General features: G+C 43.7%; 3 protein-coding genes across 6 annotated transcripts in view; all 3 read left to right on the top strand.

Annotated features, from left to right (window-relative positions):
- LOC139612057 (protein NLRC3-like) overlaps positions 1-19,790 on the top strand; it is a 129,758-nt gene extending 109,968 nt beyond the window's left edge. Inside the window, exons 3-9 of the mRNA XM_071467203.1 lie at positions 12,824-12,917; positions 13,145-13,294; positions 15,580-15,699; positions 15,797-16,032; positions 16,263-18,123; positions 19,459-19,632; positions 19,722-19,790. Of these exons, the coding sequence (XP_071323304.1) occupies positions 13,164-13,294; positions 15,580-15,699; positions 15,797-16,032; positions 16,263-18,123; positions 19,459-19,632; positions 19,722-19,734 (2,535 nt within the window). The 5' untranslated portion in view covers positions 12,824-12,917; positions 13,145-13,163 and the 3' untranslated portion in view covers positions 19,735-19,790. The remainder of the gene's footprint in view (positions 1-12,823; positions 12,918-13,144; positions 13,295-15,579; positions 15,700-15,796; positions 16,033-16,262; positions 18,124-19,458; positions 19,633-19,721) is intronic.
- Positions 1-19,998, top strand: part of LOC139612061 (protein NLRC3-like) — a 127,427-nt gene extending 107,429 nt beyond the window's left edge. The window contains exon 8 of the mRNA XM_071467208.1: positions 19,979-19,998. The gene's annotated coding sequence lies outside the window, so the exon portion shown is untranslated. The remainder of the gene's footprint in view (positions 1-19,978) is intronic.
- LOC139612045 (NACHT, LRR and PYD domains-containing protein 12-like) overlaps positions 1-22,880 on the top strand; it is a 606,901-nt gene that overhangs the window by 581,048 nt on the left and 2,973 nt on the right. For all 4 annotated transcript variants that reach the window (XM_071467168.1, XM_071467170.1, XM_071467169.1 and 1 more), the window contains one exon: positions 22,475-22,651. In XM_071467168.1, the coding sequence (XP_071323269.1) occupies positions 22,475-22,651 (177 nt within the window). The remainder of the gene's footprint in view (positions 1-22,474; positions 22,652-22,880) is intronic.

Below are 22,880 nucleotides of genomic sequence, written 5' to 3' on the forward strand. Positions count from 1 at the left end.
ACTCCCCATCTGGATGTTATCTGGATAAGAATCTCATGTTAAAGCAGGTGTAAATGCAAATGGGATGCTTTGCAACTAGAATGAGATAAAACTGAGGTCCAGATGTTGCCTGGTTTACGTTGTGATCAGATCACATCCAGGTGTCACAGTGTGACCACATTCTTGAGAGGAAAAAAAACACTCAACAAGTTGAAAGGTCACAAAACTCTGAGTCTTCTGCTAACTGAAGGTACTGAAGCAGTGTTAATATATCCAGTATATACAGGATCACAGTGCAGACATAATAGAGAGATGTGATTATCCAGGTTACAGATGTTGCTGCCATGTGGAGCCTGATTCATTCAGAAATCTGATTCTTCACCTGCTACATGTAAATGCTGATTTTTACAACATCTGCACAGCACTGGGTATCAAACCTCTGTACTCTCTAAGTACAGACTGAAATGTGTCCATAGTATCAGAACCTGTCTGCTACTGAAAGCTGGTGTTGGAGATTTACACTCTGCTTTACTTTGAGCAGTCAGATAATTTAGTTCATGTATTGTTTCTTGTATTTAGGCAACATTTAAGTTGTCTTCTTTGTTAAATGGAGAAAGGAGTTTTTACTAAAGGGCCACTCCACCAGTTTGAACCTTTATGGAGTTATGTTACTAAATCTCTTCAAAAACGGTTTGATTTTTCCTCAAAGGAAGCCATGAAAAAGTATCAGTCAGGTGTCAGCTCAGCTCGACTATCACAAGACATGCACACGTGATATGCATGTAAACACAACGTGCACATGATTTCCTGGTGTAACCTGATTTGTCCCAGCAGCCTGCTTTACTGTGTGCACGTAAACCTACTGACTCAACTGCCACTATTGTCCTGTGGGGGGTGTAAACAGGCTGAGGACATGTGTCATCTGTGCATCAACCAGGAAACCATGTTTGCAATGCAAAACATCATAACAGACATTTAGTGTGTGCTCACCTTTGGTGCATATGATTAATATCAACTGTGGCTTTACTGGAGATCATCTACAACCCCAGGAGAAAAGTCTAAACAAGTGAGACTAACCTTTCCCAGATCAGTGTGTAACTACTGTTCTCACTGTGTCCTGTTGATCTGCAGGAGACCCCAGTGCACTGGTGGTCCTGGTGGAGGAGGAGCTGGTAGTGGCTGACCTGCAGAGTGAGGGCTGGCCGGTCATTCAGACACCGTACCTGGTTCCCCTCCACAGCTCGGCCATCACCTGCTCCCACCACATCTCCACCACCCCCCTCAAACTGTGGGACAGGGTCATCGCTGCTGGAGACCTGCAGAACACACGCTACTCCAAAAAGGTCTGAGCAGACATCAGACTGTTGAAGAGCGCTCCAGAGAACTCTGTGTTTACTGTTATTCATCATTTATGATTGCTTTTATGATCTTATATGATGTTTTACATTAGATATGTGAAATTAGCATTATTGAAAGTAAGTTATTTTAAGCCTGGTGTAAACCAGGGACTGAAATTGTCTCAGATCTTCTGGAATGACTGACAGAAGAGTCTTGCTTCTGTTTGCACGTTGGCTTCACTGGGATGTGGTGGATGCTGCAGAGCAGTAGTCAGGGGAATCTATACTGTATTTTATAATCTGATCTAAGTTTCAAACCTCACATAAGCAAGTTAGCAAAAACAGCTTTCTTCCACCTAAAACAGTGCGCCACTTTCTAACTCAACAAGTTGCTGAAAGGCTCCTTCCTGCTTTTATTTCAAGCAGACTGGACGAATGTGATACTCTTTCTACTGCACTTCCAAAAAAGTCAATTGAGAAAACTACAGCTAATTCAGAGCTCTGCTGCTAGACTTAACCAAAACAAGGAGGAAGAGCATATTACTCCTGTACTTCCTACACTACAGTCCCTGTACTATCCTGATTTTAAAGTTATTGACTTGTGTACAAAGCTCTCAGTGGTTTGGCCTCTTCCATCACAGATTCTCTGTTGTTTTATGTCCCTCCACGAGCTGTTAGATCCTCTACAGCAGGACTTCTAAATACTCTAAAAGCTCCTCAGAAAAAAAACTGGGGACGTGGCTTTTATCCATTATGCACCTAAAGTATATATATCCATAGATTGACTATATATATATATATATATATATATATATATGTGTGTGTGTGTGTGTATATATATATATATGTATATATATATATATATATATGTATGCAATCTTCTGAACATGGAAGCACTGTTTCATTTCTGGTCAGACAGACGCCATTAAGTCGTATTATTGTTAAACTTTCATTTCCCCTCTCTCCACGCAGCCATGGCCAATCACAGGAGGCCAGAACCTGGCCCCAGACCCTCCACAGAGAGACCTGCTGCTCACAGGGTCAGTGCAGCAGCAACATCTGTATGACTGACTGACAGACATCATTTTAGCCAAATCATTTTCTGTTTGTTTGTTTTTATTTGAATTTCTATTATGTATCTTTTTTTCAAAAGAACAGTGATACAGAACAGCAAAACCATTGCAACAATAAAATAAATATTTCCATATTAACATGTTAATATCATTATTCCAAATGTTACAGAAGCATGGTTCAAAATGGACTTTGGGTAATCAGTCTTTTATGTTGAAGAGAGAAAAAAACAGCTGCAGTTACACAGATGCAAATCAGCAGCCACACATGCTGTCCAGGTAAATACCTGTTCCATTTTCACCATCTTCTAATGTATGAATCATTTCTCAATCCTAGCAACAACGACAGCGTGTTTATCTGTGTATGTCTGTGTGTGTGTGTGTTTGTTTGTGTGCAGGCACGAGAATGGCACCGTGTGTTTCTGGGATGCATCAGGAGTCTGTCTGTATCCCATGAACAAGCTGAGCACAGCTGAGCCTCTGAAAACGGCTGTAAAATGTCTTTTGCCTTTGCAAGATTTGTCACATGTGAGAAAAGAACCTCTTATCAGGCACAAAAGGTCAAAGAGCTGCAGTCAACTTGCATGATGGGAAAGTCAGATCCAGTGTTTTTGTAGCTCAACTTCTTCTGGGGACTAAAAATCCTTTTTTCATCTGTCTTTGAAAGCGTCACGACTTCATGGCAGTGCAAAGCTGATTTGCTGCTAAATCATTTTCCATCATGTGTTGTGCAGGTTGGCTGTTTTGACCCGCACAGTGACGACCCGAGGCTCGGCGTTCAGAAGATCCATCTTTGTAAACACAGTGGTTACCTGACTGTGGCGGGCACTGCTGGACAGGTGAGAGGACTGATTTTGATTTGTCATCACTGGATAACAGACGATAACGAAAATAAGTAAATAACTAACTAAAAAACTAACAGATACAGGACATGACATTTTACACAAAGACATACCCACTCACAACACTGTTTAACTGAGCTCCACAGCCCAAAAACCATTTCTAACTCTGCATCTATAACAGTTAAATTAGTATTAAATCTTCCCCTCTGCCCTGTAGGTGCACCCTGAACCCCAGTGACCAGCTTGCCATGGAGAGTCCTCTGTCCAGGGTGAAGAGCATGAAGAAATCCCTCCGACAGTCCTTCAGCAGCCGAATACATGAACTTACTTCATTATAATTCACACGTGTCTCCTCATTTCCTCACAGGCTTGCATACATGCTCCGCCTTCCTCCTGCAGAGCACAGAGCAGACGAACCTGTCGCAGCGCAGCCAATCCAATATATATCCAATATAATGAAATTAATTTTGGTTGAAATGTATTATTAGATATCAAGTGATAAATACTTTGATGTTGGTGACAATTAACCAGAACAGATTTTAATGCAACAATTCAACTGAATTCCACTTAAGGATGCTGGTATATTAAATGATGAGGACGGTCTTCTTGCATATTTTTCTAATTGCGAACAAATATCATGGGAAAAAAAACGAAATGCCAAAGGTAACAATTTGTCAGACCACCTGTCAATACTTTCTGACCTGATCTCCAAGACCACTGGTTTGTACAGAGAACATAAATCTTTAAAAACACTCAGATGGTCACTGTAGTTTCTATCAAACATCAGTGAAACTGGAGGAAATCCTGCATTTTTGGGCACTATTTTCAGCAGCGGATGAATCCACATTTGGTGGGTGAGTATTTCTGGCAGCTGGACAGTGTGTGTGTGAGATTAAGTCAAAATAAAAAAATGTGTGTGTGTTCAGGGTGATGAAGGAACATGTTGCCCAGTCCAACAACAGTGTGGCTCACTGATGCTTTTTTTATAGCTTCTGGACAACAGCAGTTTTTCTATCACTACGGCACAGAGGAATAAGATATATCATTATTGGTTTCAGTCTGTTTGCAGGATTTGTTGGTAATAAAAAAAAGGTATATTATTAAGCTTTATCCTTTAAAATATATATGTGTACAGATGATGGGAGAGAGCAGGTCTTCTGGTTAAATTCTGAGACTATAGAATGAGAGCACACAGGGAGATGTTTTGAAGTGAATGAAACACTTGATGAGGCTCATGCTGTGGTGAAGTGTTTGCTCACGGTGGGTTTCTCTGCTGCTCTTTGCTCTGGTATTTCTGTCTCAGCTCAGCTGTACAGATGTTAAGAGGCTTGAAGGGGTTAATGGACAGTAGCATGTTTTCGATGTAAGTCTGGGGGAAAGAAAATGACACAGCCATTCAATGAATATATGTACACTAAACCTTTTTGGAGAAAAACAATCAAATCTAAAAAACCTAATTTGGGAAGGGCTGTAGATATTTGGGGTCCAGATTTGTTTTGGTAAATTTTAGCCAGTTATCTATGCTTTCATTTTTTTCTGAAGCACCTTTAAATTGTCCTTACCCTACATGCATGGTGTGATTTTCTTTAGCATATACCCAGCTATATGTCATTTTTTCAGTTTTAACACAGATGCCAGCTGCTGGAGAGGTGAAGAAGAGGAGAGGACCTGAGTTACCTGATGTAACTTCTTCTTCAGGTTCAGAAGCACAGAACTCTCGCACACTTCTCTGAGAACATACAGTAAGCAGACAGGTTAATTACACTGTAGGTGCTGTGTGTGTGTGTGTGTGTGTGTGTGTGTGTGTGTGTGTGTCTGAACTCACTCCAGTTGGGACAGATCTTCCACTTCATCCACCTCTACAGCTCTTTTGCTGCCTGGCATCACCACCTAAAAAAAAGGCAGTAACATGAGCAGATCCGGAGACACGAGTCAAAATAAGAAGTCCACCTCCACCACGCTCCTCAGGACCAAGACCTTCATACACCTCAGCCCTCACCTTCTCTCTACAGCCATCTTCTAGTCTGGCGAGCTCTGTATATATCATTAGATTCTCAAAACCTGATCGAGAGCCCTTCATGTGTTTTGTTTCTACGCTTCTCTCTGCTGCTAATGTTCCATAAACTTTCCACAGCAGGTGACTGATCCACTTGCAGCGATGGTGCAGTGTGCTGCAGCGTGTTTTAGGTTCTATTGTATCTGCACAGACCAGGAGATGAATAAACCAACAGGAAGTCTTTTATGGCTCATTGTTTTGTGTGCACAGCAGCTGTGAGTGATGAAGCAGAACCGACTCCAGCTCCTGGACATCAGACAACCATAGACTCACTGTTCTGAATTGAGGGTTGGGATTAAAGTGTGTGGTGCTCAGTCACTTTGGTTCAGAGCAAGTTTTTCTGGATGACTATTGGGCAATTTACAATTATTGATGAAGGGGGATTCTTAGAGTCTGGCACCACAAGATCTCTCCTTTCCAAACACATTGGTCCACTTTTTAGAGCAGGCCAAGGTGTTTGGAGGTGAGACTAAGATGAAATACAGCTACAGTAACTACCATTTTACACTGTATCTGTATCTATCTGGACCACGAGTACTTTAAAGAGCCTGCCCACCCATTGTCCATCCACACAGGTGTTTCCACTTGTTTGACCTCATTAAACCTCCTGTGAGGACTGTTAGTGTGGGTAAGGTCACATCTTCATCATTGTTAGTGGTTCATGTGAACACAAAGCGGTGCAGTTGCATGTGAATGTGAGTGAATGTGAACAGATGCGTGTTTGGTCCAGGTGTGCTTGAGTTAAAAATATCTCAATTTACACCAAGGATTTGCAAATAATCAAAAGCTTTAAGGCTCCAGTTCATGAATGTTGAAGAACTAAAAGCAGAGGGATATGAAGGAAAATAAAGAGCCAGAATTCCCAGGAGCCAGTGCATACATTGGTAGCTGGCTACAGGTTATGTCTCTGCTGTCAATACTTTGGTTGTTTGTGGTGAATAAATATGGTCAGTCTGTTGTTTCTTCCATCCTCTAGGCCGGGGGAGCTCACAGGACTTTCACAATGCTGTGTTAATACCTGTGTGCTGATGCTTCGGCTCTCCAACTTCTCCTGGGTTGGGCCCTCTGATTCCCACGGGCCCCTTCCATTGTTGGCAGAAACAGTCCTGACCTGGCCTCCATTACCATAGACTGTCCCTTTGCTGCAAAGAAACTACAGGTATTAAATAAATATGGTGCACTAAAGTACAATATCATACTTCAAGTAGAAGTAGAAACATGAAGCAGGTATGCTGACAGTCCCTTAAAACTATATGTTTGCTAAATTTACTCAGTTTACAGCACTGGAAATTAAATATTTAATTGAACTTTATATTCATGAATAAGAGGTTTATTTGTCCAGTTACTTTCGGCCCTTCTAATCATCACATCTGTGTATATGAAGAAATAAAATTTCTACACCGTTCATCTGATGTGCATGTCAACACATCACACCTCACACTGAAACACAAGTCAGCACTTCAACCTTGTTGTCATTGTTTTCTCTTCCAGTTCAGAGACGACACTGCTCCTGCTGCTACTTCCTGACTGCTCAGTCTCTACTTACAGTCTTTTTCCTACAGTTTCCTCAAGGTATCAATGCATCATCAACAAATACACAAATACAGACTGAATGTGTCTGGTGGCAATTTTCTACATAACTTCAACACAACTTTCTGGACTCTGAAGTTATGAAGCTGTAACCTGAGATAAAAACGAAAACTCCAGAAAAGCTATATAGGCCCGGGAACCCAGCCATGGTTTTATAGCTCATTCAGCGTCTTCAGGTTGCAGATGATGATGACTCATCTTGCAGGGTCTTCCTGAGAGAGAGCTGCTTCTGTCAGCCGGCCCAGCCTCGGCCAGGTTCCTTAGAGAGCTCAGGCTGCAGTGAAGCCACCACCGGGGCTCAAGGCAGTTAGTGGACAAAGCACCTAATTTCATAATGGATGATCAAAACTCTTGGCTGTGCATGTATGACAACTGATCACTCCTTTATCTGCTTCATCAGAAGTGGCCTGGCTGCCACGGTTCACAAAGACACAAAGATTAAAGTTCAGCTTTTAGAGAAAGAAAAAAAAAAAAAAACAGAAAGTGAAAGAGAGCACTGAGTTTTGGAATATAATCAGACAAGCCAAATGATGGGCTGGAAATCTAAATGTTGTCCTCATTCAATCACTTTTCTTTGTAGATGAATGATGTGGGAAAATATCAGTTACAGAGTAAAGACGTGTGAGTGTAATAAGAAAATACAAACAGACACATTCATTCTTGGGAGAAAACATGTAATAATTATCCACAAGGAACTGGAGAGTGAAGTTACAAATCAAAAAAAAACAAAAACAAAAACAAAATTGGATTCTTAATCGAGTCACTGCAAAAATATATTCTAGGCTGTTGCTAAAATACCCAGCATTCTGAGACACAGGACCAAAATATTTCCTTGTATGATCTAAACAGCAGCCAACCCCAGTTACAACAGGCCCACAGGTACAGTGGACACATATATACTGTATATATTAAAAACATTTCACTACAATAGCTTACAATTACATTCCTAAATTACATTATTCATTGCTGGCATTAAAAAATGGTTTATATAAGGAGGAATGTCAAAAATAAAAATGTTCACTTGGTCAAAATTTAGATCCAAATAAAAATGACTCAACTTAAAAATGATATCAACAATTATGAGATACCAGGTAAAAGTCATTTGAGTCAAAATTATAATAATAATAAGGAATTAAACTTGGTGAAGTATGAGATTTAAATAGTCAAAATGATGGTGGTACTAAGTAATAAGCTGTTGATGTAAAGAACAATTTATGATGCTGGATCAAACTGAAAGATGACTTGATGATAATGTAACACCAAATTATGAGACACCAAGTCAAACATTTGTGTCTGGAGCAGAAATATAACTTTTAAATTAAAATATCACCAAGTAAAGATAATGACTTATGAAAAAATTGTAACTCTACATCAATGAGAAAATAAAAAAAAAAGAGAGAATAAATACTGACTTAATATTTTCACAAAAAAAATCATTAGTAGCTTATGAATTTGGCATAAAAAAAGAATTCCTTAGGCATGATGCTGACTTAAAAAAGTCAGTCAATTTTAACTTAGTGTCTCAATCATGACTCAGTATCTCACTAGTTTTGAAAAATGTTTGGTTTTTTTTGTTTTCATATTTTGTTTTAATATCTCAGACTAATTATCTTATTTTTTAAATCTAATATCTCATAATTTTGAGTCACCATGAGTTTAAAAGAAAAAATAAATAAATCATGCCAAATGTTTCATCTGATTTTTTTTCCTTTCCCTGGCAGAAATGGGCTCCATACCATAAATCTGAAGTTCAACTCAAGAAAAACAGGCACAAATCACATAAAATGCAGTTACAAAATATACAGTACAGTGTGTGGTCTTTAGGCACAGGTGGTGTCTCTTCCTCCACCCTCCGTCTCCACTGCCAGTCTTCGTGCTGCTCCGAGCGCACTCCTGCTAAGAGCCCTTTGGCGTCTCTCTACGAGGGGCCGATGTGAGCTTAGAGTCAGGGGGGAGGTCAGTCAGTGAGGGGAGGGGCCAGGGGACAGTAGTGGTCATGGCTACAGGACTGCAGAACGCTTCATACACATGGATAAGTCAGTTCTCTGTGAGGAGACACAACAGAAAGACAGTAGGACACATCACTGTGTGTTGACTCCACAGCTGTCAGCGACACAGCTGTTAGACACATGTGCGACCTCTCACCTGGATACAAGTTAATAAGAGCAGAGTTCATGTGCCAGCACAGCCATGAGCTAAAAGAGGCGAACAGCTCTGGAGAACTGAGGGGAGCAGCACAGCTGGTGATCAGTCTCCATGGAAACATCACTACATGCATTTTAAAATCCTCCTTCTTGTCTATAAAGCACTAAACGGTCCTGGGCTCAGACACATCTCAGCTCTACTTATACGATGTGAAGCATCAGACCCTCGGGTGATCTGGAACAGCTTCACTCACTGTTCCAAGAATCAGAACCAAGCAGAGTGAAGCAGCTTTGAGTGTCTCTGCTCCTCACCTGTGGAACAAGCTTCCTGAACACCTGAGATCTGCTGTCAGCTCATTTCCATCAGAGCTTCAAACATCTGTTTGCTGCAGCTCACCAATAAATTACACACGCCACATCTGTTTAATCTTGTGCCGTGTTTTCAACATCTTCTATCACTGCAGCTCTTCATTTAAAATGGTGTAAGTTTCTTACCTGATTTTATGTAATTGTCACGTGACTTATTAAAATGTTTCTATTTATTCTAATTATTTTTTAAATGCTGTTTCAATGTCTTCTTAACGTTCTGTTTTAATATATGTTCGTGCCTCTGTGAAGCACTTTGAATTGCCTTGTGTCTAAATAAACTTGCTTTGCCCATGAGCAACACCATTCATATTACACACAGCTTCCATCACCATGGCTACAGCTTTAAGATGGACTGTGTCCATGTTCACCTTCAGGTTTTAAGTTTGACCAAAATGGATTTTTGGGGGGAAACAGGAGCCCCGTACATAACATGTAGGAGTTCATGTAACTAAAATTTTCTGACTTATAAATATTGTTCAGGTCAAAATCCAAGGTGAGACTCTTTCCAGTCACTACTTTCCATCACAATTAACAGAAAATTAATAATAATTGGTTATAATAATCAGGCCAATTATATCTGACCCCAAAGACCATCTCTGAAGACACACAGGCTCCACATCTGCTGGTGGTCACAGCTGAGGCATGATGCAGCTTCAAACTCTGGCAAAAGCTGGTAAGTGAAGCTTGAGTTAATATTTCTAGTGAATATTTATCACTAGTATTAAACATTTGGCCTGATGGGGTATCTATAAAAAGATTTTCAGAACATTCAGTTCAGAAAGTGTCAGTGCAGCCCCTCCTCATATTTAAAAGGAGCTGAGAGCAGTGTTTGTAGCATCTATGATCAAGGACAGAGCCTCAGAGGGAGCAGTGAGCGGCTGATACTCACATCTGGTCACCTTCCAGTCACCTCTGGATCTCCTGAAGGACTCCTGTAAGGAAACACAGCGTCACGGTGGTCAAACACTCTACACGTCATATGAGACCTGCAGCCACTGTTGAGTCACATCAGGACACAGCTGGCTGCGTTCACAGGGGGGTTGTACAAATCGTGCAATGGGATGAAGTTTGGTAAACGCTGCTGCAGCTGCCAACTTGTTGATGTGGGTTTGTCTGATGACGACGGGAGCAGAAAGCTGACGTACCAGTGAGGAGAGGCAGCACACGGTGCAAATACAACCACACTGAAGGCAGCAAATGTACGTCTGATTCTTCTACGTCCTAGTTTGAATCCACTCTCTCCTCTGTCTCTCCAGCGCTCACTCTCATCATTCAGCAAAGCACGCTCCATAACACACAGGCAGCAGGCAAAGGTCACGTCCACACAGTCAGCCACAAACAAGGTGTGTGTGTAACAACAGGCAGACAGCACATCAGCAGCAGCTCATCAAACAGAACACTGCATCTGGACGTGTAGTGTTCCCTCAGCCGATGGCACGTGCATGTTTGAAGATGCTGAGCCTCTGAAAGACACGTCACCTGCGTCCTCACTGTCTCGTCTGGCGTCTCTACAAGAACGGAGGTGACAGAAACTCCTGAGCGCTGTCAGACATGAAGACTTTCCACAGTCAAATGAACAGACTCAGAGAGTGGGCACCCATGAGCAGGTGAAGCTCCGTCATGCAGCGGCCTGCGTTGGGTGGAGGTGCCTGAATGAAGAGGAACCTCGAGCAGACGGTGAGGCTCCACCAGGTAGCGGGTGGGGACAAGGAGAACCGTTCAAACTCAGATGGAGAGATCAGGTAGAATTACGGGATTACAGCAAGTAGACTGCACCGGGTCGAGGCTCATTTAAGACACTGTGGCCTCTGCTTTCACAGCACTGTGTGTGTGTGTGTGTGTATGTGTGTGTGTGTGTGTGTGTGTGTGGTAACGACACTACGGGATTTGTCCCCACTACTTTCCATCTGAGCTACTGACATCAACACTCTAATCACAGTTCAACAAACAGTGTTTCGGAGCCACACTCTGCTGTCTGTGTTGGTCAGTTGTGCTGACTTGTTGTCCACACTGTGACAGTGGGGTTGTGAGATCCTGTGGATGATGTGGTGAAGTGTGTTACCAAGAGGTTGGACGTGTGTGTGTGGCTCTTTAATTTCAGACAGCAGCTCTCTTTGTCGTCAGCGGTGAACTCAGCTGATGAGCCACACTGGTTGTGTACTGGTTGACTGGGATCAACAACACTCAGACCACTTCATTTAGTTTGTCCACTGGTGGAAAGAAGCTTCCAGGGACGGATGTGTGATGAAGATAAATCTCAGCATCAGTCCTCCTGTGGTTTCATGGCTCTTTGCAAACAACAAAAACGCTGCATCATACAAGAGATGGACAATTAACACCTGTCCACCTTTAAAGCTCCTCTGACTTCATCCACCCTCATATCACTGAGCACTGCTGCAAACCCCACCCTTCATTCACCTGATGGAGGGATGATGGATGGATGACAGCTGTTGCTAGGAAACCTCAGTTTGATCAATCAGTCTGTGGTTATAATGAGACTCGTTAGTGAAATAATGAGACAGGTTAGTGATGTATGAGATAACGTGACGTGTTGTTTCAACAGTTTGTTCATTGATCTGTTTGTTCATTGAATAAATTATATACATGGTGTGAAAGAAGGTATTTCCATGACTGGAAGACACATTGAAACGGCTGCTTTCCCTCATATTTATTCAGGAAGGAGCTGAAATCTTTGTCCAGGGAGTCTCATCTGATTCTTTCAGTTTAAGGCTGAGACAGGTGAGTGTGTGTGTGAGTGTGTGTGTGTGTGTGTGTGTGTGTGTGTGTGTTTCTGGGTGTGTCTCTTGAACAGCTTGATTGTCCTGATTCTTGTGTGTGTGAGCTCACAGTCAGTGTTACTGGTTTCCCTCTCAGACTGACAGATGAGGAGATAAGTCTGACTTGTGCTTCTACAGAATCCCGTCAGAGATAGAAAACCCAGAGAGGAGGAGATTGTGGATCTGTATAAAGTTCACACACTTCACCAAAGGTAAGCTCAGATAAACACAGATTCGACACTGTTGTATTTTTATTGTTGTATTGTCAGAAGAGTTTAGAACTAAAATGTAGCAGAGTGGATGGAGCCAAAGACAGGAAGTAAAACAACAGTGGGCACACAAGGTAAGTAATTACAAAATAAATCAGGAAATAAACCAAAGTCCAAGACTGTCAACTGTCATACAAAGGGCAGGTCATGGCATCTTTATTCTTAATATGATGTTTGACCAGTTCAACCTGAAAATGATATTAGATGAATGGAAATCAAGATAATTCTTTTGAAACAGTGAGACTTGTTTTTTCATGTGAAGGTGAATAAGGTAGAGTCTGTTTTTAATAAATGATGGTGGAACATGTCAAACCTGTTTTTAACACACACACACACACACACACACACACACACACACACACAGAGTCATGTGACTTCTTGTACCTGCAGAGGGGAGGAGCAGCTGAAAGTGAAAGTGTTCAGTGAGCTCAGACTCCATTTGAAGTGGACGGAGCAGAAGGAGGGAAACTGAAGGCTGAGGCAGGTGAGTGTTAACACAACATTATTATTATTTTACTGTCAAAGTCTCTGAGTCAGTTTGTCCCTGTGGACTGTGGAGGGAAGAAGAGTCACAGTGAACTTCTGTCCACACAGAGACACTGAGAGGAAAACCTGTGTGTGTGTGTGTGTGTGTGTGTGTGTGTGTGTGTGTGTGCGTGTGTGTGTGTCTGTGTGTGTGCGCACAGTCAGTGTTACTGGTTTCCCTCTCAGACTGACTGAAGTCCTGAAGATGAGTGATTGTGTGGAGGAAGAGGAGGACAGAGCAGAGTCTCCAGGACCCAGCTGTCTGTCTGTGAAGAGTCACCGGTCCAGAGGTCATCCTCTGAACTTCAGTCCTGAACCTGGACCCTCAGACTCACAGTGAGTGACCTGCTACAAACCTGTGAACCTCCAAACTGTCTCTGTAACAGTGTTTAGTGTGTTGAGCTCCTGCAGTGATGTCACTTCCTGTAACAGCTGCCGTAGTGTCGCAGAAAATAACTTCCCCTGGTTCCTCTGACATATCAGTGTATTAACAGTGACTGCTGAGGAGCTGGTTTCTTGTGAAATGATCCCAACAAAGAAGAGTTTGACTTTTTTCTTGTGCATATTTTTGCTGCAGCTGATGAACATGACAGAGATGTAAAGATGTCAGTAATTAAAGGGCCGTGGTGGAGCAGAGAAGCAGCCACAGAAGAAGAGAGCAGTGTGTTGGTGAACCTGGATGAGCTGGGATCTAACAGAGTTGACCACACTTTGCAGGATCATTTTACAGCCTGAATGATGAGCTTCACATGTCAGAGCTTCACTCTCCACAGTTAGTTTGATCCAAACTACAGTGAGCAGCTGTTGGAGGAAATGACTGAGCCTTTTTAACATCAAACTAGATATTTGTCAGCTGTTTATACAGATTTCAGGCTCTATGTAATATGGGCCGCTGATTGTAAAGTGGTTCATACTGAAATAACAACATTTCACCACATTTAGTTAATCAGAATTTAAATGTTAAATCTAAATATTAGTGAAACTTAATATTTCACTAATATGCTAATTCACACTGCTGGTCAGTGGAAGTACCAAAATAAAAACTTAATCCGGCATCATCCATGGTCAAGAGGAGTGGGTGGAGAAGGGTGGACGTGACGTAGCAGGTGAGTTGATTCTAAACAATGTTTTTGGTATTTGACAATGATTTCTGGATTCTGGACTCTGTGTTTGGCAGAATCTGGTTTGTGACTGGATCAGGATGGAAACTCAGGTGGATGAAGAGGATGATGATGATGATGATGTGGAGTTGGATGACTGGACTCCAGTTTCTAGTAGGAGAGGACGAGGACAGGGGCAGAACAGACAAGATGAAGTCAAGGCAGATCAATTCACATGAAGAGGAGAGTTGTTCACAAAAAGGTGGTGAGGGAGGATTTTAAAATAATCCTTCAGTTCAGGAAGGAAGATGAGCAGGTGAGTCTAGGTCTGAGAGCACTGTCAAGGGAATTAAACAAGAAGTTAGGAGAGGAGGAAATGGCTCAGATCTTTGTGATGGAAACTTGTTAATAACCTATAAAACAGAAGAACAGAAAAATAAAGCTTTTCCAAATAACTGGTGAATAAAAGAAGGATTCTGGGAGAGAGCTGAGTGACCTGGGGAGTGATGACAGGTATTCCTGTTAATGAAGACTTGGACAGACTCAGACAGAGTACGAGTGGAGGTGAGGTGAGCAGGATAAAGAGATTGTTGAAAACAGGTAACGTGAACAGATTGATAGCTCGTCTGTGCTTCTGGAGTTTCAGGAGTCTGTGATTCCAGAAAAAGTTAGAATTGGATGTATGAGCTTTCCAGTTATATTCCTCCCCCACTCTGCTACAAATGCCAGAGGTCTGGACATGTTGCAGCAGTTTGTAAAGGAAAGCAGAGGTCTCCCGATCTGGAGGTGAACATAGAGCTGAAGACTGTGGAGATAATGTGCAGGAAAAATGTTACAAGTGTGGTGGCCATCACAGGGTGACATATGGTGTCTGTGAAGTCAGGGAGAGGGCTGTGGAAAGTGCAGAAGTGAAAGTGGTTCACAGCATAAGCTCTGCAGCAGCAGTGAGAAGGACACAAGGACACAAGGACAAAGGAGAAGGGAGGAAAGTGACAAAGTGAGTCAGGGTTTGAGATCAGAGGGAGGTCGACCAGAGGAAACTAACACAGCACTGACAGTGGAGAAGACGATTCTGTTCATGGCCGATGTTATCAACTGTACTGATCAAGTCAAACATGAAACAGAGAAAATGAATATCAGTGTTTGTTAGCCCCTGTGTTGAATGGTTTTTAAAGGTTTTTTAGACATCAAACTAATTCAGAATGTTTTCTACTGTGTCTTTTTATGAATGAAGACACATTATTAGAGCCAGAGGTCTGAAACATAAAAACCATCTGCTTCTTTAGAGCTGATGTGAGACAGGTCATCAACAGCTGGAGACTGGTCACATTTAATGACTGACTGACACAACAGTGTTGTTTCTGGATGCTGCTGTGTTGCTTCCATCCTTCAGTACAGTGTGCGGTGCTGGATGGTGACGTCACTGCAGGACGTCAGCTGAGAGTTCCCACAATGGCTCTGTCATCAGAGAATTGATCAGTGATCAATGTGATATGAATAAAAACATGTTTGTGTTTGCAGAGGTCAGAACCACAGACTGAGAGCGGAGTCTCCAGGATCCAGCTGTCTGTCTATGAAGAGTGACCGGTCCAAAGATCTTCCTCCACACTTCAGTCCTGAACCTGGACCCTCAGACTCACAGTAAGAGACAGTTTCTACTGTAAACTGAGCTGAAGATGATTCAGTTATTAGACATATTTGACTGTGACATGTTAGTGATGAAGACATGTCTTCACAGAGGGAGGAAGAGGAGTGGTGTCTCTGTGGAGGAGCAGCTGTCCTGCTGTGCTCTGTGTCAGGACGTCCTGAAGGATCCAGTCTCTACCAGCTGTGGACACTGGTTCTGCAGACAGTGCTTCACCTCATACTGGGACCAGTCTGGCTCTTCAGGAGACCCCTCCTGTCCCCAGTGTGGACAAAGACCCAGAACCAGACCTGGACTGCAGACAGCCAGTCAGAGCAGCACTGTACAAAGTGAGACTGAACATGTGTCTGCTGATGTTTTCATTTCTGAAACCAGGACCTGTTGTTTTCTCCAGTGTCAGTTGTTCTAACACACAGCACTGACATTTCAGATGATTCTAAATAGCACAACATTGAAAAGCTTTTCTTTGCTGCTCTTTAGTTTTTCTGTAGCTGATGAAAATAATCAGCAGATTCTCAGATTCTCTGTCTTCAGTCTGACATTGTCTCTTCTCTTTCAGCAGATAGTGGTCTGCAGGAGGTTTTAGATCAACATAAGATCAGTCTGAGGAGCAGATGTGAACGTGTGACTGAAGGAAGTGATGGAACAGGATGTGGAACCCTCCTCAACAGGATCTACACTGAGCTCTACATCACAGAGGGACGGAGTGAAGAGGTTAATACCCAACATGAGGTGAGGCAGCTGGAGACAGCTTCCAAGATGAAGACCCTCCATGACACTCCAATCAAGTGCCACGACATCTTTAAAGCCTTACCTGACCAACAGAGACACATCAGAGTGGTTCTGACCAACGGCGTCGCTGGCATTGGAAAAACCTTCTCAGTGCAGAAGTTCAGTCTGGACTGGGCAGAGGGCTTGGAGAACCAAGATGTCAGTCTGCTGGTTCTGCTTTCGTTCAGGGAGCTGAACCTGATCAGAGAGCAGCAGTACAGTCTTCTCAGGCTGCTCCATGTTTTCCATCCAACATTACAGAAGGTCACAGCAGAGCAGCTGGCTGTCTGTAAAGTTCTGTTCATCTTGGACGGCCTGGATGAAAGCAGACTTTCACTGGATTTCACCAACAGGGAGGTTGTGTCTGATGTCACACAGACGTCATCAGTCAACCTGCTGCTGACAAACCTCATCCAGGGGAACCTGCTTCCCTCCGCTCTGGTCTGGATCACTTCCAGACCTGCAGCAGCCAATCAGATCCCTCCTCCATGTGTTGACAGGGTAACAGAGGTACGAGGCTTCACTGACGCCCAGAAGGAGGAGTACTTCAGGAGGAGATCCAGTGATGAAGAGCTGTCCAGCAGAACCATCTCACACATCAAGAAGTCAAGGAGCCTCCACATCATGTGTCAAGTCCCAGTCTTCTGCTGGATCACTGCTACAGTTCTGGAGCACATGTTGACTACAGAGCAGAGAGGAGAGCTGCCCCAGACCCTGACTGACCTGTTCTCACACTTCCTGCTGGTTCAGACAAAGAGGAAGAAGCTCAAGTATGATGAGGGACATGAGACGAATCCACAGGAGTTGATGGAGGCTGACAGGGAAGTTCTTCTGAAGCTGGGGAGGCTGGCGTTTGAACATCTGGAGAAAGGAAACATCATGTTCTACCAAGAAGACCTGGAGCAGTGTGGTCTGGATGTCACAGAGGCCTCGGTGTACTCAGGACTCTGTACTGAGATCTTCAAAAGAGAGAGTGTGATCTTCCAGAAAACAGTCTACTGCTTTGTTCATCTGAGCATTCAGGAGTTTCTGGCTGCAGTCTACATGTTCCACTGTTACACCAACAGGAAGACAGAGGCCCTGGAGAACATCCTGGGACAAGATGACAAACACAGGGACTCAACTCCAAAGTCGTTGTTCAAGAAGGTTTCTGGGGTGTTTGGAAACCATAATAGTCATCATCCACCTCTGAATGTCTTCCTGAAGGCAGCCATGGAGAAATCCCTCAGAAGTAAAAATGGTCACCTGGACCTGTTTGTTCGCTTCCTTCATGGCCTCTCTCTGGAGTCCAACCAGAGACTCTTAGGAGGTCTGCTGGGCCAGAGGAAGAAAAGATCAAAAACCGTCCAGAGAGCCATCAACAACCTGAAGAAGATGAACAGTGATGAAATCTCTCCTGACAGAAGCATCAACATCTTCCACTGTCTGATGGAGATGAAGGACCACTCAGTTCATCAGGAGATCCAAGAGTTCCTGAAGTCAGAGACCAGATCAGAGCAGAGACTCTCTGAGATCCACTGCTCAGCTCTGGCCTACATGCTGCAGATGTCAGAGGAGGTTCTGGATGAGTTGGACCTGGACAAGTACAACACATCAGAGGTGGGACGATGGAGACTGATCCCAGCTGTGAGGAACTGCAGGAAGGCTCGGTGAGTCCAGACATGATGACATGACCTCAGTGTGTGTTTCCAGGTGTTTCCAGGTGTTTCCAGGAGTTGGGGAGGACACCTGCATATGAGAAAACAGTAGTATTAAACCTTTAGTGTCTCCAGCTGTGCAGTCTGATAAATGTCCTCAGGTGATGTCACCCCCTCATCTCTTCTGCGTAAAACACCTTAATCTAATAGCCGAGGTTGATGGTTGAGGTGCATTGTGGGTAATGTAGGCAGCATGTTTTTCTGAGGAAGAAGAATGTGTGAATGAAAAAAGAAGATGTCTCTGCTTCGGCTTTGTTGAAACTGTCCATTGTGACAGTGTTACAGGAGAGCAGTGATGAATCTGTGGAGGTCTGTATTCAGGACTCATGAGATTTCTATGACAACAGTCATCAGTGTGTGACAGTGAACAGTGAATGCAGTGAAGCAGAACAAGAGTGGAGATGTAAACCCCTGAGTGTATTGAACTGATCAAGGCTGAGCTTTACTGATTATTGAACTTTTCATGTTGAAGAATGAACTTGTGTTTTTTGAAATGTCATGGTGGAGCTTTAAAGTCTTTCCATAGATTGTGTTGAATGAGACAGAAAGTCCAGGGTGTTTTCTCTCTTGTTGCTGTAGAGGAGAGTCGTATCAGGAAATGTTCAGCTTCAGCTAAGAACACAGGTGTGAATCTATCAGAGCAGAATGGGAGGATTCAGTCTTCTTCTACACACCAGAGCTCAGTGTCATGTTTCTGTGAGGACCTTCTGTGAAAAACAGATGATCAGACTCTGCTGCTTTGTGATTGGACTCTGCTCTGCTGCTGCATGGAGCAGATGCTTCCAGGTTGTAACTGTAGAGTCCACTAAGTGTTGATCACTAGTGTTTTACTGAGGACAGTTTGTTCATGGATCAACGTGGGCGCTGCCACTGATTCACCACAATGAGCCAGATGTGTTTTATGCAGTGGTGTGTGTTGACTTCTACAGAGAGGCAGCAGAGCCAAGCAATCTGGAGTCAGTTTAAAAACAGTGGAGAATAAAACGGTTTTTCTGAACAAGATTCTGACTCTGGATCAAATCATATGATGGAAGCAGAAATGTAACATCATTTTCCCTCCTTCATCTGCACAACAAAGATTCCCATGAAACTCTGCAGGTCTGAGGGAGAGTGATGAGAATTATTGTTTCATGTCAAACACAATCAGATCAGATGAGCTGAGCCACAGACGTGAAGAGCAGATGTTCATCACATCATCATCTTTTCTCATCAGATACATTTTAACTTCTGTGTCTTTTATTACAAACAATTTTATTCTAACACATTTTATATTTTCTCTCATCACAGACTTGTTGGTTGTGGACTCTCAGAGACTCACTGTGAAGTCGTGTCCTCAGCTCTGAAGTCCAACCCCTCCCATCTGAGACACCTGGACCTGAGTGGAAACTACCTGAAGGATTCAGGAGTGAAGCAGCTGTGTGCTGGACTGGAGAGTCCAAACTGTAGACTGGAGACTCTGAGGTCAGTTCACTGACTGGAGCTGTTGTAGTTTTATATTCAGTTCAAATCTGTGAAGTCCCAGTTTTTCATTGGTTGGTTCATTTTTTCAGGATTTCTGTGTGAGGATTTAAAAAGTCAGCCAGTGAAGAGAAAGAAGGAAGATGAGACCAGGAGCAGAGTGGTGATGGGGAGGGTCAGCAGAATCCCCGGGGGCCGTTTGGGGGCCGGGGCCGGACTGATTATTGTGTAGACTAATAATATTGTGTTATATAAAAGTGGTCTACCTCGCTGCACCATCCTGCAGCCTGAACTGAGCCTCGCAGCCTCTTGTCTCTCCCAGCACGTCAGACCGAGTCTATAATTGCAGTCGGGGGGTAAATGAGCGGCCCCTCCTCAGGTGGTACAACCTCAGTGTGCCTTGAACTGTGATTGGTCAGCTGCTTACCAATAAGAGCTGTGAAGTGGGGCTGGTACAGAGTCATCAGAGACGTGTTGGTGTTATCAGGGAACGTGTGTGTTCACTGTTCACATTGGTTTGAAGCAGCAGCAGAAAGAGAAGGAGAAAGGTGGAGCAGAGAAGAATGAAGAAGAACAAATACTGGAGGAGGAAGCAGAGAAATGTTCCACAATCACAGAGAGATTCAACATCCAGTAAAGAGCCGGCAGCTGAAATGCTAAGCAGGGGCGTTGTAGCTAGCTGCTAGCTCAGCTCATATTAAATGTGGCTAGTATAGCTAGCTGCTAGTTGTTGGGCAGCAGCCCTGTGCTTGTGTTAGCTGCTGTTTGTCTTTGTGTGTTATTAACAGCTGGGACTGGTGATCTCCAGGTAAAATGAAGGGTCCCACTCGGCCCCTGGATGAGAGCAGTCACAGTGTTTGTGATTCAGAGCAGCAGTGAATTGACAGAGTTTGATGTTAAAATCAGAAAGTTGATGAGAATCAAACTGCAACAGTCTCACAGATCTTCTGCTGCTGCTGCTGATCTGAACACCAGCAAAGCTGCAGCTCTCTGCAACCAACAAATATTGCAGCTGTTGTTGTGTGTTGATGTCAGCACTGCAGCATCATGGGAAGCCACAGACCTTCAGACTGCAACACAAACCAGATCAAAGCAGGGCCAGTGGCTGAGGCGGGAAAGTGGAGACAAGAGGAAACTCAGCTGGGACATGGAGGCAGGAAGGATTAGATTGATGCTGGGAGCAATTTATGAGCAGCTCCCACCTCCCCAACATCATAGTGAATAAACAGCTGAGGAGCCAACATGTCCTCTATGTTCAGGTGGAGCTTCATGTGGCTCCTTCTATCAGGGGCTAAAACAAGCCTGTCTCCAGGCCCACACACCTGGAGACATCAGCAGGTGCTGAGGTGTCTCCCAGCAGCCACTGAGAGTCAGAGCTCAGAGGTGAACTCACTGGAGGCAGAAGGAGACAAGATGGATTTGATTTGTTGCTGAGGGTGAAGGACTCAGGAAGCAGCTTTGAACAGGCGTGATGCAGCTGAAGGCAGGGAGGGACTGGCCAATCAGAGGAGATCCAGGAAAACAGCTCCTAGTTCCTCAGGAGACAGCTGCCACTGATCTGAGAGCAGATGTTGTGTTGTGGTCAGAAACACAGCAGCTTGTGTATGTTGTGGAGCTGACAGTACCATGGGAGGACGCAGGAGAAACGGCCTCTGAGAGGAAACAGCTCAGATACACAGAGCTGGCAGCAGAGGCAGAGGAGCCTGCTCTGAAAGCTGAGCTCCAGGGGAGGTTGGCTGTAGGGGTTTTGTTGGCAGATCAGTCTGGTCCCTGTTACCTGAACTGAGCTGCTCTCACTTCTGTTCTCTTCAAGTCCACGTTGTGCTTCTCTGAACCTGTGCACTGTGAACTCAAAGCGCTCCAGGTGTCCTTCATGTCATATCTAGTTGATTGTGTGTGAACACAACAAAAGCTCAGACTTGATCTTGAAGAATGGAGCTTCTTCTAATCCCATGAATAACACAAGTGGTCATGTGACTGTGGTTCAGGAGCAGTTACCAGAGCAGACTGACACTGACACTCAGAGAAACTCTGTTCATCAACTATCAGACCTAAACCGTGGACGTTGTGCTGAGCTGAAGGGTTGTAGGACTGTGAGCACAGGTTTGATCTCTGCTCTGTGACCTTCATTAACCCCGTCCTCACTCAGTCTGCTCCTCACTGGGGGGTTGATGTGAAAATCAGATGAATTCTACTTCCTCATTCAGTGAAGATCAGCGGAATAAATCTGTGGTGTTTTCCAGCAGGAGGCTCTGAACGTTACCTGAAGGTGAACTGGTTCATGCTGTCACAGAATCTGACGGCTCACAGAATGGGCTGTAACACCGGTGGTAGACTGAGGCCGAGCACTCGTCCTCCTCAAGTTCTCAACAGTAACACAAGTTCTTCTTTAAAGATGTGGACACAGAGAAATCTTTTCCCTCCTCCTGTAAATGTGACATTGTGCAGTTGTTTGGTGACTTTGGAACATTGAAGCTGCTCCACCATGTTTGTTCTGAACAGTGTGACTGAGTTCTCACTGTTTGTTCACGTCCTCAGTGTTTTGTTTCTGTGCTGATGTCTGTAGTGTCAGAGAGGGAACAGACTAAACAGACGTGAATCCTCTGATTCTCCTCTGATTACAGACTGAACTGAGGTCAGCAGCAGCTGATCGACCTGTGTTCACATCAACAGCTGTATGAATGTTGTGCTGACATTTGGATGATGTGTGTAGAAGGCTGACATGATGAAGATCCACAATAACAGAAGCACAAAGTCACTCTACTCATTTTAGACAAAGATCATTGATCAGGACAAATCTGATTGATTATCAATCATTGATCTACATCTTTGATTCTTTATTCAGATTGGAGAACTGCAGTTTGTCAGAGATCAGCTGTTCTTCTCTGGGCTCAGCTCTGAAGTCCAACCCCTCCCATCTGAGAGAACTGGACCTGAGATACAACCAGAACCTGCAGGATCCAGGAGTGAAGGGTCTGTGTGGTTTTCTGCAGAGTCCAGACTGTAGACTGGAGACTCTGAGGTCAGACTCCATGTTTTCTTTCTGTGCTGAGATGAATGTGATGTGAAAGTTGTGTTGACACTGAGCTGCAGACATGAGGCTGATATTATACTGATCCACACTGAGGATCTTCATGGTAAAGTCTGTTTTCTTCTTCTCTGCTTTTAGTCCAGTGACTGTTTCTCTTCAACTTTCACCTCATGACTTTTTAAAACACCAACAGAAACACATTGAATCTGTCAGACAATAA

The sequence above is a fragment of the Trachinotus anak genome, unplaced genomic scaffold, assembly GCF_046630095.1.
Source record: "Trachinotus anak isolate AG129_WGS33_773 ecotype Australia unplaced genomic scaffold, CSIRO_AGI_Tana_v1 ptg000030c, whole genome shotgun sequence".
NCBI lineage: Eukaryota > Metazoa > Chordata > Actinopteri > Carangiformes > Carangidae > Trachinotus > Trachinotus anak.